Source organism: Felis catus, chromosome F2 (assembly GCF_018350175.1).
Source record: "Felis catus isolate Fca126 chromosome F2, F.catus_Fca126_mat1.0, whole genome shotgun sequence".
NCBI lineage: Eukaryota > Metazoa > Chordata > Mammalia > Carnivora > Felidae > Felis > Felis catus.
The window spans coordinates 80,154,909-80,167,786 of record NC_058385.1 but is presented as its reverse complement, the minus strand read 5'-3'; the positions used below and the strand labels follow the sequence as shown (position 1 = coordinate 80,167,786).

Sequence of the window (12,878 nt, the reverse complement as noted above, 5' to 3'; positions counted from 1 at the left end):
CCCCGCAGCCCTGGAAGCCGCTGAAATGGACTTCCTTCCTGCCATGGGACTTGTCCTACTCCCTGGCCTCCCTGACCGAGGTGACCCTGGCCTGGGCCGTGCCGGAGCCAGAACTCCAGCCCCGGGGCCTGACTTCCCTGTGCCGGCGGCCAGTCACCCGCTTCCGTGGGCGCAGCCACAGCCACAGCCACAGATGGGGTTGGGCCACATAGCCGGACGTGGCTGCTGGGGTCGCGCATCTGGGCCCCTGTGGCGTTGGGGGGCGGGGGGGGCGCACGCTAAGGAAGAGGTGCCGGCCAGAGCTGCCAGTGAACGTGTCTTTGGTGCTCCACAGCCGAGGTCAAGCGCGTGGGAGACACGGTGCTGGGGATGGCCACGCAGTGTGTGCAGATGAAGAACGTGCAGAGGACCACGCCCCAGACCCTGTCCAACCTCTGCTTGAAGATCAACGTCAAGCTGGGAGGCGTGAACAACATCCTGCTGCCCCAGGGGAGGTAGGGATGCCCCCGCCCCACCGCACCCACCACATGTGCCCGAGTCGGCCTGGGCCTGATTCCCGCCGGGGTGGGGAAGCGCACACAGGTCAGGCCACGTGTGAGCGCGTGTGCCGGCCGCCGTCCTGGACGCGATGCGACACGCCAGGAACCAAGGCGCAGTTTCGGCTGCCTTGGCCAGGTTCCCTGAGTGAGGGGAGGGCAGAGAAGGGCCCGGGGGTGCTCAAACGTGGGGTGCGGTGGCTGTGCCGTGAAGGGAGTTGGCAGGGCGGAGCCAGAGCTCAGCCTGAACGGCTGGGACGCCAGCCTCCCGAGCTGAAGCGCGCCTCTGGAGCAGGGAGCCGTAGCTGCTGCCGTGTAGGCGGGAGCCGCCCTTGCGTCTCCCGAGCCAGGCAGGGGACAGAGGCCACCTGATGCGGTCAGTGCTGGCAACGCAGCCGTTGGGATGGAAAAGCTCCACAGAAGAGCACACTGTTGGCAGATCCCAGGCCGGGGTCAGGGTCGGGGTCGGGGCCTGGAAGGGGAGGGGCGGGGTGGGGCTGCGGGGCCCCCCGGTACCCCCTGGCCTGGCACAGGGCCCTGGGCGCTCGAGGAGAGGGCCAGGGTCAGCTTTTGTCCCTCCTGAGGGTTGGCCAGCCTCTGCCGCGGCAGAGAGGGGTTTCTGTGATGACAGACGTTACCGAGGGGGTCTCGTCCCCGAAGAATCTTGGCAGTCGGGTTAGCATCTGAACGAGAAGCGTGGGTAAGAGCAGGTTACTGGACACACCCTCCAGGGAATCGCACTGCCCTCGGGTAGAAGTGCTCTCGTGAGGACAGCAGCGGCCATCGCCACTTCCGTGTGTCTGGGGGAGAGACGCTAGGAGGCACCAGCTGTGTGCGGAGCCCCCCAGCCTGGCCTCGGCCTGCCCGTGATGGCCCACCTGGGCGAGTTTTCTGAACTACCTTCGGGCCTTGTTAAACCACGGAGGTTCTGACCAGCACCTCTGGATCGGGACCCAAGTGCTGACACTCCTAGCAAGCCCACAAGTGATGCTCTGTGGTCCGGGGACCACACCCCAAGAAGACTGAGCTACGTTGTTAAGCGGCTTTTTAGTAGGTTGCCTTGCCGCCGTGTGGGAAAGCGGAAAGAACCTGAAGTTAGAGCCTCCCAGACTTGAACTCGGGAGACTGGCTCAGCGAGGTGAGGTCGATCCACTCAGGTTGTGGGAAGGAGTGAGGGCCTCTCAAGAGCAGGTGGTGAGCCCAGCGCCCCGTTCGCTCAGTGAACAGGTTCTGTCGATTGAGCTCCGGCCCCAGCAGTGAGTACAGGAGGGAGAGTCCCAGCCTTCTCCTGGGAGGACCCAGCATGAGGGACTTGACGGGAGCACCAGTGACATCATGGGAGGGACGGGGCCAGGAGGATGAGGAGCTGGGTTTCTGTGGCCAGTCCGCTGGAGAAGGCGGCACTGAGCCGATGGTAGCAAAGGACCAGGGGGCCCAAGGCGCCCCTCCCCCCGCCCCGGGCAAGACGCAGCCCCTGGAGGGTCCCGTTCTAGAAGGCTGCTCCAGCTCTGGGCGGAATGGGACCAGGTGGCACCTGCACCGTCTCGGGAGGGGTGCTGGCAGTGTGGGGGAGGGGGGTGCCCAGAGACCGTGTGTTTGGAAGATGGCGCTGCTGTGAGCGAGACGGGAAAGGTGTGCTGGAGCGGGGCTCAGGGTGGTGGGGGTGGGGGGGCGGAAACAGGGATCTGGACTCGGGGATGTGTGTTTAGGGGAACCCAGCAGAGAGGCGGTGTTAAAGACACAAGGCTGGTGAGATCCCAGATCCCCCAGGGCAGGGTGTAGACAGGTTGGATGCCAAGCCTACTACCCTGGAGAGTTGAGGGTTAAAAGGTTGTGGAGACAGGGAGCCAGCAGTAGAACCGCCCCCCCCCCCCCCGCCCCCACCACCACCACCAAAAGGAGAGCCAGGCGGGTCCTGGAAAGCTAGGGCAACGCTTCCTGTGTCATTTGTCACGTGGTGCCACCAAGGAGCCTCCTGTGATGAGGTCTCAGGCTCTGCCGTGTGGGGGCGGGGACCTGAGGAAGACTGTCTTGTTGCCAAGGCAGCAGGAAGCCTTGCAGCTGGTTGGGAGGTGGTGAATGGGTCCGTCTAATCAGGAGCTTGGCCACGCAGCAAGCTGGCAGGCTAGGGAGCGGAGGGAGCCTGGGAGTGGAGTTCATGGGCAGGTGTGGTCTTCCTTGTTGAAGGTGAGTCCGAACAGCTGTGGAGCCGGGAGGAGGGCTGCAGCGCCTCGTCTATGCCTGGTGTCTTTGTGCTGGGGAGAGCGAGGCGGGGGCCGGGCCCCAGAGGCTCACGGAGAGGGGTTGGGGGGCCGCGGTCCAGGTCAGGGTCCGGAGGCAGGCCGGTCAGCCAGGCCACGGGCAGTATCTTCCCCGAGCCCGGCCCTTCCATGTGACGTCACAGTGCCTGCCTGTGCCCTGCTTCGATGTCCCGGGAACCCCAGGGGGAAGAACCCCCTTGGTGTGCTTGCAAGCACGAAGGGGGAAACCTTGTCCACGTTGTGTGGAAACTCACATAGCATACACACTCGAAGCCCTTTCCCCCACCTCTCGGCTCTGGGCGGCAGAGCTCTGTCCCACGGGAGCCCCGCAGGGGTCATCTCCCCATGACACGGTGCTTCTGGTCACTGGGCGGGAAGGACACTAATGTCAGCAGCTCCTAGTGAGCGTGGCGGGCCAGGCCCGGCCCGCTGAAAACACTGACATCAACAACCATGGGAGGGAAGTATTCATGTTGTGTCCATTTTCCAGAAGAGAAAAGTAAGCCCTAGAGAGAGTGGACTTCAGAACGCAAAGCTAGCGAGTGACCCCACGCTCCCAGGTGCCGTGTACACGGCCTTTTCAGGAAGGTGCTAGAACACAGCGTTGGAAAGAGGCAGGGAAGCTGTTGGTGTGCTACTCACCTGGGGCAGTTTTGACCCCCAGGAAACACGTGATGTCTGGAGACATTTCTGGGCGTTGGGACCGGGGGAGTGCTCCTGGCCTCTCGTGGGCAGGGGACAGGGAAGCTGGTGAACACCCAGCAGAGGGTGACCCGGCCCCGTGCTGCGGCTGGGCCTGGGGAGACCCGGGAAGAGCGGGGCTGGGGTCCAGGCTGTAGCAAAGCGCGGGACCTTTATACACGCGCAGTCTGGCATGTGGCATTACTGTCTTCTAGACGTGATTTTAGTATCATTTCAGTACGTTCGATCACTGTGGAGACGGTCAGGTGTTTACAGATGCAGACCACACCCCCCCCACACCCCCCCACACCCCCCGACCCCGGCCTCACTAGCTGTCCGGCCGAGTGTCGTTCGTCTCTGCTCCCCTCCCCTCCCCCACCCTGGCCCCGGACCAGCGTTGTTAGTCCACACTCCCCCACACCCCCTCCCATCCCCCCGGGTCCCACCCTGGGTTATTCGGAAACAGCTCTCAGACCCCATGTCACTTTATGAGTGAGGTCTTTGGTATGGACCGTTAAAAGATAAGACCTTTTTTAAAAACAGCCGCGGTGCCTGTGCCCACGAGTGACGCTGGCACCAGTGTCCTCAGCGGTCCAAGCCTCAGATGCTCCCGCTTCCCTCCGCAGGCCACCCGTGTTCCAGCAGCCCGTCATCTTTCTGGGGGCCGATGTCACCCACCCACCCGCTGGGGACGGGAAGAAGCCTTCCATTGCCGCCGTGAGTATCCGCGCGTCCCGCCGGACCCTCTGTTGGTGGTGTCCTGCCCCCTGTGGGACCCACGCCTTGGCCGAGCTGCCTGAGGGGGGCACGCGGTCCCCTTGCGGGGTGTGGCCAGAGCCTCTTCCTGAACACCACTGTGCTTTCCTGGGCAGTTGCAGACAGAGTGTCCTGGGAAACAGGCATTTGGAGGGCACGTGGCACGTGGCTACCCACGTGTGACAGCAGTGAGTCCGCCTGCCCAGGCCCGGGCCAGACGCCACGGATCTGGCAGCAGAAGGGCCAAGGGCACGGTGGCTCCCGTCCTGCCGGGTCCCGCCCGCGGCTCAGGCCCGCGGTGGCTCTCTGCCCACTGGGCCAGATGCTGCAACGAGGGTTTTTTTTTTAACGTTGTGCCTCTTTGTGAACATTTTCTGTTTTTATTACGAAACACCAAGTGTGAAGTAATTACACCGTCCGGACTTCAACGTAGCCCTTCCCTCGTTCCGCCTGTGAGTTCCATCGGGGCGTTGGGGGAGCTTCGCTCCACAGGCCCTGAGCCCCCGAGCTTCCCACGCGCTAGCTGGCCGTGTCCAGCCCCCAGGGGCCGCGCGAGGCGCCCGCTCTGTGCCCACAGCTGACTGATCTCGGGAGGGTCAGCACAATGGCTTTGGTTCAAGAGGACCAGACAAGCACACGCTCAGGGTAGCGTGGACTTGGCCTGTGGAGCACAGAGCCCAGGGCGGTACCTCTGAGTTGTCTGGCGGGACCTCCCGGCGGCCTGCAGCCAGGGCAGCCAAGTGGAGGGAAGGAAGCCTGGGGCTCAAGGCTTGTGTCCCCAGCACGTCCAGCGGGGACCGCTGCAGCGACTTCTGGGCCGGGTGCATACTTACACTGAGTCCTAATCTTGTGGGTCAGTATTAGTTTTCTCGTTTTAAACACGCAGTCCGGAAGAGCCAAACTCAGTTGCTCGAGAGAAGCTGCAGAAAACCCAGCTCAAGACCCCCTGAGGCTCAGGTTGAGGTCTGAGCAGTGCCCTCAGGTGCCTCGTGGAGGGGCTTGGAGTCACCCGTCCTAGCTTTCGCAGCAGCAGCCGCAGATGCGGGTCCCTAACGTGTGGCACACGTGTGGATGGGGCCTGCCTCCCGCAGCCCAGTGCTTCTCTCTGAGGCACGTCTGACCCCGAGGGGTGGCTGATCCCCAGTCGGGAGCAAGGCCAGGACCCCCGGGGACTGTTGTGGGCCCCCAGCAGGTGTGTCTGAAGTTACTCAGGGGCCCTGTTCCTTTATCAGGTTAGCATCAGGTCACCTGATTCCTCCTGCAGATATCTCCTCTTCCTACCTGGACTGCAGCTCTGACCTTGTTAGACAGTTTTCAGCCCGCCCTTGTTTGATTAGCAAAGGGCACACAGACCCCAGGGTGGAGGTGTGCCTTGTTCTCCGGGCTCCTCCTGGTCGGCACCTTCAGGCAACTGCTTACGTGCCAGTGTGCCTTGGGGATGGCCTGCCGTTTCTGGGGTTCAGAATCTTGGGATGTGCACTGATACGCAGATGGCTTCCCCTGGTGAGCAGTGTGCTTTGAAAAAACTAGGGAACCTGATGCAAGTTGCTTTCTTGGGGCTGATGTAATTCAGCCCCATGTGATCACAAGCGGAGTAAAGGTTCAGAATAATTGCCTATTTTTTATTAGATATTTTCAGCAAACTTTTTTTTTTAATTTTAATGTTTATTTTTGAGAGAGGGACTGCGTGAGCAGGGGAGGGGCAGAGAGAGAAGGAGAGAGAGAGAGAGAGAGAGAGAGAGACAGAGTACAAGCAGGGGAGAGGCAGAGAGAGGGAGACACAGAATCCGAAGAAGGCTCCAGGCTCCGAGCTGTCAGCACAGAGCCCAACGTGGGGCTCGAACCCACAAACCATGAGATCACGACCTGAGCCGAAGTCGGACCCTTAACCGACTGAGCTACCCAGACACCCCCACTTTAAGCAAGTTTTTATTCTTTGCAGTCTATTTACGAACACTGTTGCCCACATACTAAAAAGAAACATAAAGGCAGCAGGTTCACAACTGACCAGCCACTGTCCCTTCACTGTGATGTCAAGTTGAGGGCATAGGCAAGTCTGTCCATCCCCAGTCCCTCCTCCAGCACACACCGAGAGTAGGGGGCTTCCGGGAAGTCCCCCCAACGCTCCCTGCACCTGTCCCGACAGGTCGTGGGCAGCATGGACGCCCACCCCAACCGCTACTGTGCCACCGTGCGGGTTCAGCAGCACCGGCAGGAGATCATCCAGGACCTGGCCACCATGGTCCGCGAGCTCCTCATCCAGTTCTACAAGTCCACGCGCTTCAAGCCGACCCGCATCATCTTCTACCGCGACGGCGTCTCGGAGGGGCAGTTTCAGCAGGTAGGCCGCCTCGTGATTTCCCTCTCTGTGGTCTCAGGATGCCTTAGGGTCACCCGTTTGTCCCGTACGATAGCTTGTCCGGTTCTCTGGTGAAAACGGTGATGTGGTTTCTATCCGGCCAGAGCGTGGAAGGCGGGCCAGGGAAGCGGATGCCCGGCCAGCGGTGCTGAGCCGGGACGGGAGGGACGAGGGGCTCGGCTTGGGCTCGAGGCCTCAAGGGCCGTGCGGGGAGCTTGGGTCTAGGTCAGCACTCGGCCCTTCCAGAGGCTTGGCCGGGGAGAGTCTGTGAGCTGGAGACAACAGTTTTGTCTGGGGGTCACCGTGTGCAGTGTGAAAGGCAGACTGCAGGGGGCCCTGGAGCGGGGCTGGGCGGGGGCCCCTTTGGAAGGAGGGTTAAACACAGGGTTCACAGCCACCATCTGGACGTGGAGGGAACGGCGGGGTCTCGGGTGACCTGTGGATCCCAGGCCCGGCTGGCTGCCATCAGACGCGGGGAGTAGTGGAGGAGAGGCGAGGGAGCGGGTACGGGGAGACTGTGCTCGGCTCCCGGGCACCTGCCTTACCTCCCTGTGAAGGTGACCAGTGGTCGGCCTTGAACCCAGAGCTCGGGAGCTTGGTGCCCGGATGTGTCTCCACATCCGTCCAAGCTAATTCCAGCTCGGCATCCACCCTATCCCAACACGTGCCTCCTGGGAGATGTTGGCAGGGAAGGCAGAAGATACAGGGCCCGTGTCCGGTCCTGTGGGAGAAGGGACCCCAGGGGGGGGGGGGATTCCGGGAGCTGCGCCGGAGCGTTCCAGAGGTCCCCAGGCTGCCTTGACAAACAGGGTGGATAGCACCTGACTAGGCGTGAGCAGGACGGCCTGGACCTTCCTGGTCCAGAGTAGAAGCAGCTCATCCCCCTGAGGCCCACGGTTGGCGGGAAGAACAGAATTGACACTTGAGGCCAGGGCCCCTCGGAGCGTGTGCAGGGGGGTGGGGGGGCCGCTCCTGTGCCGTCCCCGCCAGCGTGTGCCAGCCGACCTTGAAGGCGCCTCCTGTGCAGAACCTCTTGGGTTCCCTCGGTTGGAGACGTTCACCTCCCTCCTGCGCCCCGAGCCCCCTCACCCTCTGCCGCAGCCGGCCCTGCCGGGGAGGGGTCTGCGCCTTCTGCTCTCATCGCTGTGAACTTGCTCGGGGTCTTACGGAATGACCACAGCTGGCGTTTGTGAAACATCATCGTGACCTGTAATTAGGACAGGGGTTAGAAACGTAAGGTGTGTGGTGCCTAGAACGGCCTTCACCACCGTGAGAGGACTTCTGCCCGCTTACCTCTGAGATGGGCGGTGGGAACAGCGTCTTCCTCTTCGTGGCCTGGGTCCCAGGCGCCTCGTGTGCCACTTTAGTCTTTGCAGCAAGCCTGCGGGACGTAGGCCGTTCCCGTCTTAAAAGTGAAAACAAACGGGCATCAGAGAGGGTACGTGGCTTTCCCCGAGCCACACAGCTGCCTGGTGGTAGGGCTCGGGTTTGACCTCGGGCCCGGCTCCTAGGTCCTTGTGTTCTGCGAGGTTCTCTCCCTCCTCTCCAGCACAGAAAACCAGTTGTTTGGACGGATTCGTTCACGCGTGTGTCTCCCACGGTGCCTCGTTACTCCCGTGTATGGTGGGTGCTGGTCACTGAGGACATTCCAGAAAACAGTGTGAGCGACGTAATGCATCCTCTCGTTTAAACCACCGAACCACGAGACCTGGGTCTCGTTTGCTCAGTTACGTAAACGAAACAGCACCTGCGGGGAGGCAGAGGCCCGCAGCTGCTAACGGGCCGCTGGAGTATCCTTTCTGAGCTGCAGCGTTCGTCGGCCAGCACGTGTTCCGAACGGCGTAGTTTGAGGTAGAAAGAGGCGGTGGAAGCAGAGTAAGGCGTGCGTTGTCTCCCCCCCCAGGTTCTCCACCACGAGCTACTGGCCATTCGCGAGGCGTGTATTAAACTGGAAAAGGACTACCAGCCAGGGATCACGTTCATAGTGGTGCAGAAAAGGCACCACACGCGGCTCTTCTGCACCGACAAGAACGAGAGGGTGAGGCTCTGGCCACAGGGAGGGCCTGGGATGCGGGGCCGCGAGGGACGCGGGTCTGTGCTCAGCCCTCGGCCTGAGCCGCGCCGCAGGGTGCTGGTGCCGCCCCCACTGTTCCAGGTGTCTCGGGACACCCCGTCCTGGGCGAGTTCCGTGGGGGCCTAGCCTCAGGCGCCAGCGAAGGGCTCTCCTCAGTCTGGTGGGACGTTTGGACCTGCAGACCCCACAGGCCTGGGACAGGTCCGGGCAGGAGATGGCATTTGTCCAGTAAAGAAGTTAGCAGGGATCTGGCTCTGAAAAAGGTCCGGTTAGTAACCACGGCGGTGGACAGAGTAGGTGGAACACGGCAAACCGGGGACCCTCACGGGAGGTTGGAGGCGGCTCTGGGGAGCCGGTCCAGGGGTATGTCTCCGGGCGTCCCGGAGCAAGGGGTGTCAGCGAGAAGCAAGATTCGTAGATGTAACTGCTCAGAATTCTCCACAGTTGAGGAAAGGCGGGAATCCTGAGGTTGAAAGTATTTTCCGTGTTTCCGACAGGATAAATAAAAATAAATCTACACGTAGACGTACTGTCCTCAACTTCACATTATCAGGTAACTGCCTGAGAAAAGGGACCCCCCACCCCCACCCCAGAAGGGAGAGACTCTACTCTGAGAGCCTGTAGCCGTCCACTCGGTCGGTACCCACAGCACCAAGCCAGGACAGCAGCCGAGAGACGCTGACTGTCTGCAAGACAGAGGACAAATCGTTAGTGACAGAAAGGGACACTTTGTCACAGTCACAGGGATGAACTACCCAGAAGAGAGAACAACTGAGTTTGGACGTAACGCCGTGACCTAAAAAAGTATGGAAAGGGGGGTAAAAACCAGTGTAGCAAAAAAGCGACAGAATTCCAAGGAGGAACGGACAGATCCACCAGCAAAGAGGTACATTTTAACGCCCTGCTATCAGAAACTGAAACAGGCAAAATGAGTCAAAGCTAGAAATGGGAAGTATGAAGAGACCACGCCAGATCTTACGGTTAGTTAGAACCCAGCCATTGACAGTTGAGTTCACGTGGAAGGCTCGTGAAAGTTGCCTCGTACCGGGTCACAGAGGCAATCTCGGGAGATTTCCAAACCTCAGTATTGGGCAAACCACAATTTTTTTTTTTTTTATCAGACATTAAATTTTAAAGGAAGAGTAGAACTAAAAAGACATCTTAACAAGGCCTGAAATTTTAACTTCTCTTCTAAGTAGTACATGCATTAAACACATAAAGAGAATAAAAATACAAAGTAATCAGAACTGAATAAAAACGAGCGTTTCGCATCAGACTTCATGCAGTGCCTGGATAGAAGTGTACAGACTTAGGTACATTTGTTGGAAAATAAGAAAGAACCATCAAAGAAGCCCGCAGGTACAGGAAGGACAGAAGTGAGATGTCTGTCTGGGCGTGGAAGGAAAAGCCGAGGAGCCGGTGTGCTTGGGTCCCCTCGTTCCTTGGCCTGCAAACTTGACTCCTGCGAGGGGTCAAGGGGGCTCCAAGTCTGCTTGTTGCTACACCACCCCCCTCCGAATGGAAGATAATGAAGGAGAAAGTGAGGACAGAGCAGATTAACACGAACAAAACCTTCTTTGAAGATAGGTAAACCTAGCAAGACTCAATGAGGCAAAGAGAGGAAACCCTAACAATCTTAAGTAGCAAATAGAGAACTATGTATGATCTCAGGAAGGGGTGTGTGTTACCTTAAATCATCATGGGATAGTAATAGCGTCATGCTGGTAGATACCTTAGAAAACTTAGAAATAGATACAAACAGTTGTTTGTGCAATTACATAAATCACTGAAATCAGCTCAGGGGGATAATCCACTCATCATTTCCAAAAGGCATCAGGCCCAGAGAGTTTTACAGGCAAGCTTTACCAAACCTTCAAGACTGGATGATTTTAAAGTGTGGCAGAGAATAGGAAAAAAGCGGAAACTATTTAGTTTCTTTTATGAAGTTTATCCAGATTTTTTATAGGCAAATTTTACCAAACCTTCAAAGAATAATCTTACACAAAATATTTTAGAGAATGGGAAAAGTCGGGGGGACTCATAAAGTTACCCTGACGATACCAAGTGTTGGCGACGGTATGAGCGCTGTGCCGGGGTCAGGAGCACGGGGTCTGGAGCCAGGCAGCCTGGCTCTAGCCTGCCCCTCAGCATCTGGACTGCCCACAGGCGTCAGCCTCCCTGTACCACCTTCCTCAGGATGTCGGGAGGGTTAGCGGAGCTCACACACTAAGCACCTAGCATAGTCCTTGATACAAGTAAACGCATCATTAGACCCCCACGCTTCTGATGGGAGTGCAGACTGATAGCCAACTTGGGTGCAGTCGGGTAATTCTAAAGGTCTGCCCTGGAGAAACCCACCTGCCTGTGTATAAGGAGACACGTGTAAGAGTGTTTATCGCAGTACTGTCTCTGATGTTCATATACTGTCATACTGTGCAGTAACGAATATGAATAAACTCTGTGTATCACATGAATATGTCTCAAAATGGCAAAAAATGGGCAGAAACAGTAAGTTGCAGAATATGTATGATGTAGGTATGCAATTTAAAAACCTGTGAAGTAACACGGTGTGGTGCTGATGGAGACTTAAATATGTAGCAAAAAAGTGATAAAGTCTAAATCCGAGTGAGACTGCAACATAGAAGGGAAGCAGAGGGGGGCGCCATAGAGAGAGAGCGCGTGCACAAGGGGGGCGGGGTTCACAGAGAGGGGGAGAGAGAGAGAGAGAATCCCAAGCAGGGCTCAAACTCAGGAACCACAAGATCATGACCTGAGTCACCCAGTCGCCCCCTGCCTTGAATATCACGTGTGCGTGGACGAGGACCTGTCCAGTGTCCATCGTGCACAGTTTTAGATTCAACAATAACGAAGAACCTTCTAGCATTACCCGCAGATTTTTCAGCCAAGGGAAGACACTGCCTCTCCCACCCGGGCCTCGTAAAGGCCCTAGCCTGCCTAGAACAGGAGCTTCCTTACTTCTGGTGGCTAGGATTTATTAAATTTTACTTTAATACCATAGCCAATTTAAAGACTTCAAAATGGGGCAGCCCGTGGTCGGGAAGGCCCAGCACCAGACGGCAGCGTGGGCGAGGCTGGCTGGCTTGCTTTGCTCTGTTGCCCCTGGACGTGTCTGACGGGTTCCTGTGTTGCCAAAGGTTGGGAAAAGTGGAAACATTCCGGCAGGCACGACTGTGGACACGAAAATCACCCACCCGACCGAGTTTGACTTCTACCTGTGTAGTCACGCCGGCATCCAGGTGAGGACACAGTCTCTGTGACACGGTCTGCGTGTTCAGCAAACACCGGAGGAGCACAGACCTCACGCCGAGCGCTCCCGTGGGCTCCGGGGACGTGGTGTGGAAGGCGGGGCTGGGGCCCGAGCCCGTCCCCGGGGAGGTGGGGCAGTTAGCCAGCGAACAGGTGAGTCGGGACCACGGGGCGCTGGGGAGGAAGGACCCACTGGCGTGCTGCGGCCAGGGTCCCCGTTTTAGATGAGGTGAGGTCAGGCAGGCGGAGTGGTGGGTGCGAGGCCAGGGGCGCTGGTGAGGCCCGAGGGGCGTCCTGTGTGCCTGGGGCCGACTCCGGGCCAACTCATTCCCACGTGGTGGGCTTCACCCTTGTCCCCCGCCACGCGTGTTTGCAGGCCGCACAGGGACGCTCTGTCAGTGCAGGGACCCGCGGTTTTTGTCATCAGACGTTCGGCGCCGCGTCCTCGGTGAGGCGTCGCGTGGACGGGTCTCGGCAGCACCCCCGTGTGGGTGAGTTCTGGATGCCTCGCTCACGTGCTCACGCCCTGACCCTCTGGTCCGCTTTTAGGGAACAAGCAGGCCTTCCCACTACCACGTGCTTTGGGACGACAATCGTTTCTCTTCCGACGAGCTGCAGATCCTCACCTACCAGCTGTGTCACACCTACGTGCGCTGCACGCGCTCCGTGTCCATCCCGGCGCCGGCGTACTACGCTCACCTGGTGGCCTTCCGCGCCAGGTACCACCTGGTGGACAAAGAACATGACAGGTAAGCGGCGTGCCTCTGCCGGCCGGGGTCGCGTCGGCAGCTGCGTTTCCCGGAAGGGAAGCGGCCGGGCCCCGGCGGCCGGAGCCGTCGGGCGCCCACCCGCCGGCGTCTCCCCCGCCGCCCGGCGGCTGCGTGGGCGCCTCCCCGGGTACCCGGGGCACTGAAGGCCGCGCTCTCTCTCTGTCTGTCCCCCCG

The 12,878-nt window shown here is 59.3% G+C and overlaps 1 protein-coding gene and 1 long non-coding RNA gene across 5 annotated transcripts in view; one reads left to right on the top strand and one right to left on the bottom strand.

The window, feature by feature from the left end:
- Positions 1-12,878, top strand: part of AGO2 (argonaute RISC catalytic component 2) — a 116,646-nt gene that overhangs the window by 91,678 nt on the left and 12,090 nt on the right. For all 4 annotated transcript variants that reach the window (XM_019823195.3, XM_023248473.2, XM_023248472.2 and 1 more), the window contains 6 exons: positions 335-494; positions 4,105-4,195; positions 6,381-6,575; positions 8,497-8,631; positions 11,823-11,924; positions 12,484-12,683. In XM_019823195.3, the coding sequence (XP_019678754.1) occupies positions 335-494; positions 4,105-4,195; positions 6,381-6,575; positions 8,497-8,631; positions 11,823-11,924; positions 12,484-12,683 (883 nt within the window). The remainder of the gene's footprint in view (positions 1-334; positions 495-4,104; positions 4,196-6,380; positions 6,576-8,496; positions 8,632-11,822; positions 11,925-12,483; positions 12,684-12,878) is intronic.
- LOC123383156 lies at positions 6,151-8,500 on the bottom strand. The gene is made up of 2 exons (XR_006592598.1): positions 7,887-8,500; positions 6,151-7,800 (listed from the first exon to the last, which is right to left on the bottom strand). It is a non-coding gene; the product is annotated as an uncharacterized LOC123383156 (long non-coding RNA).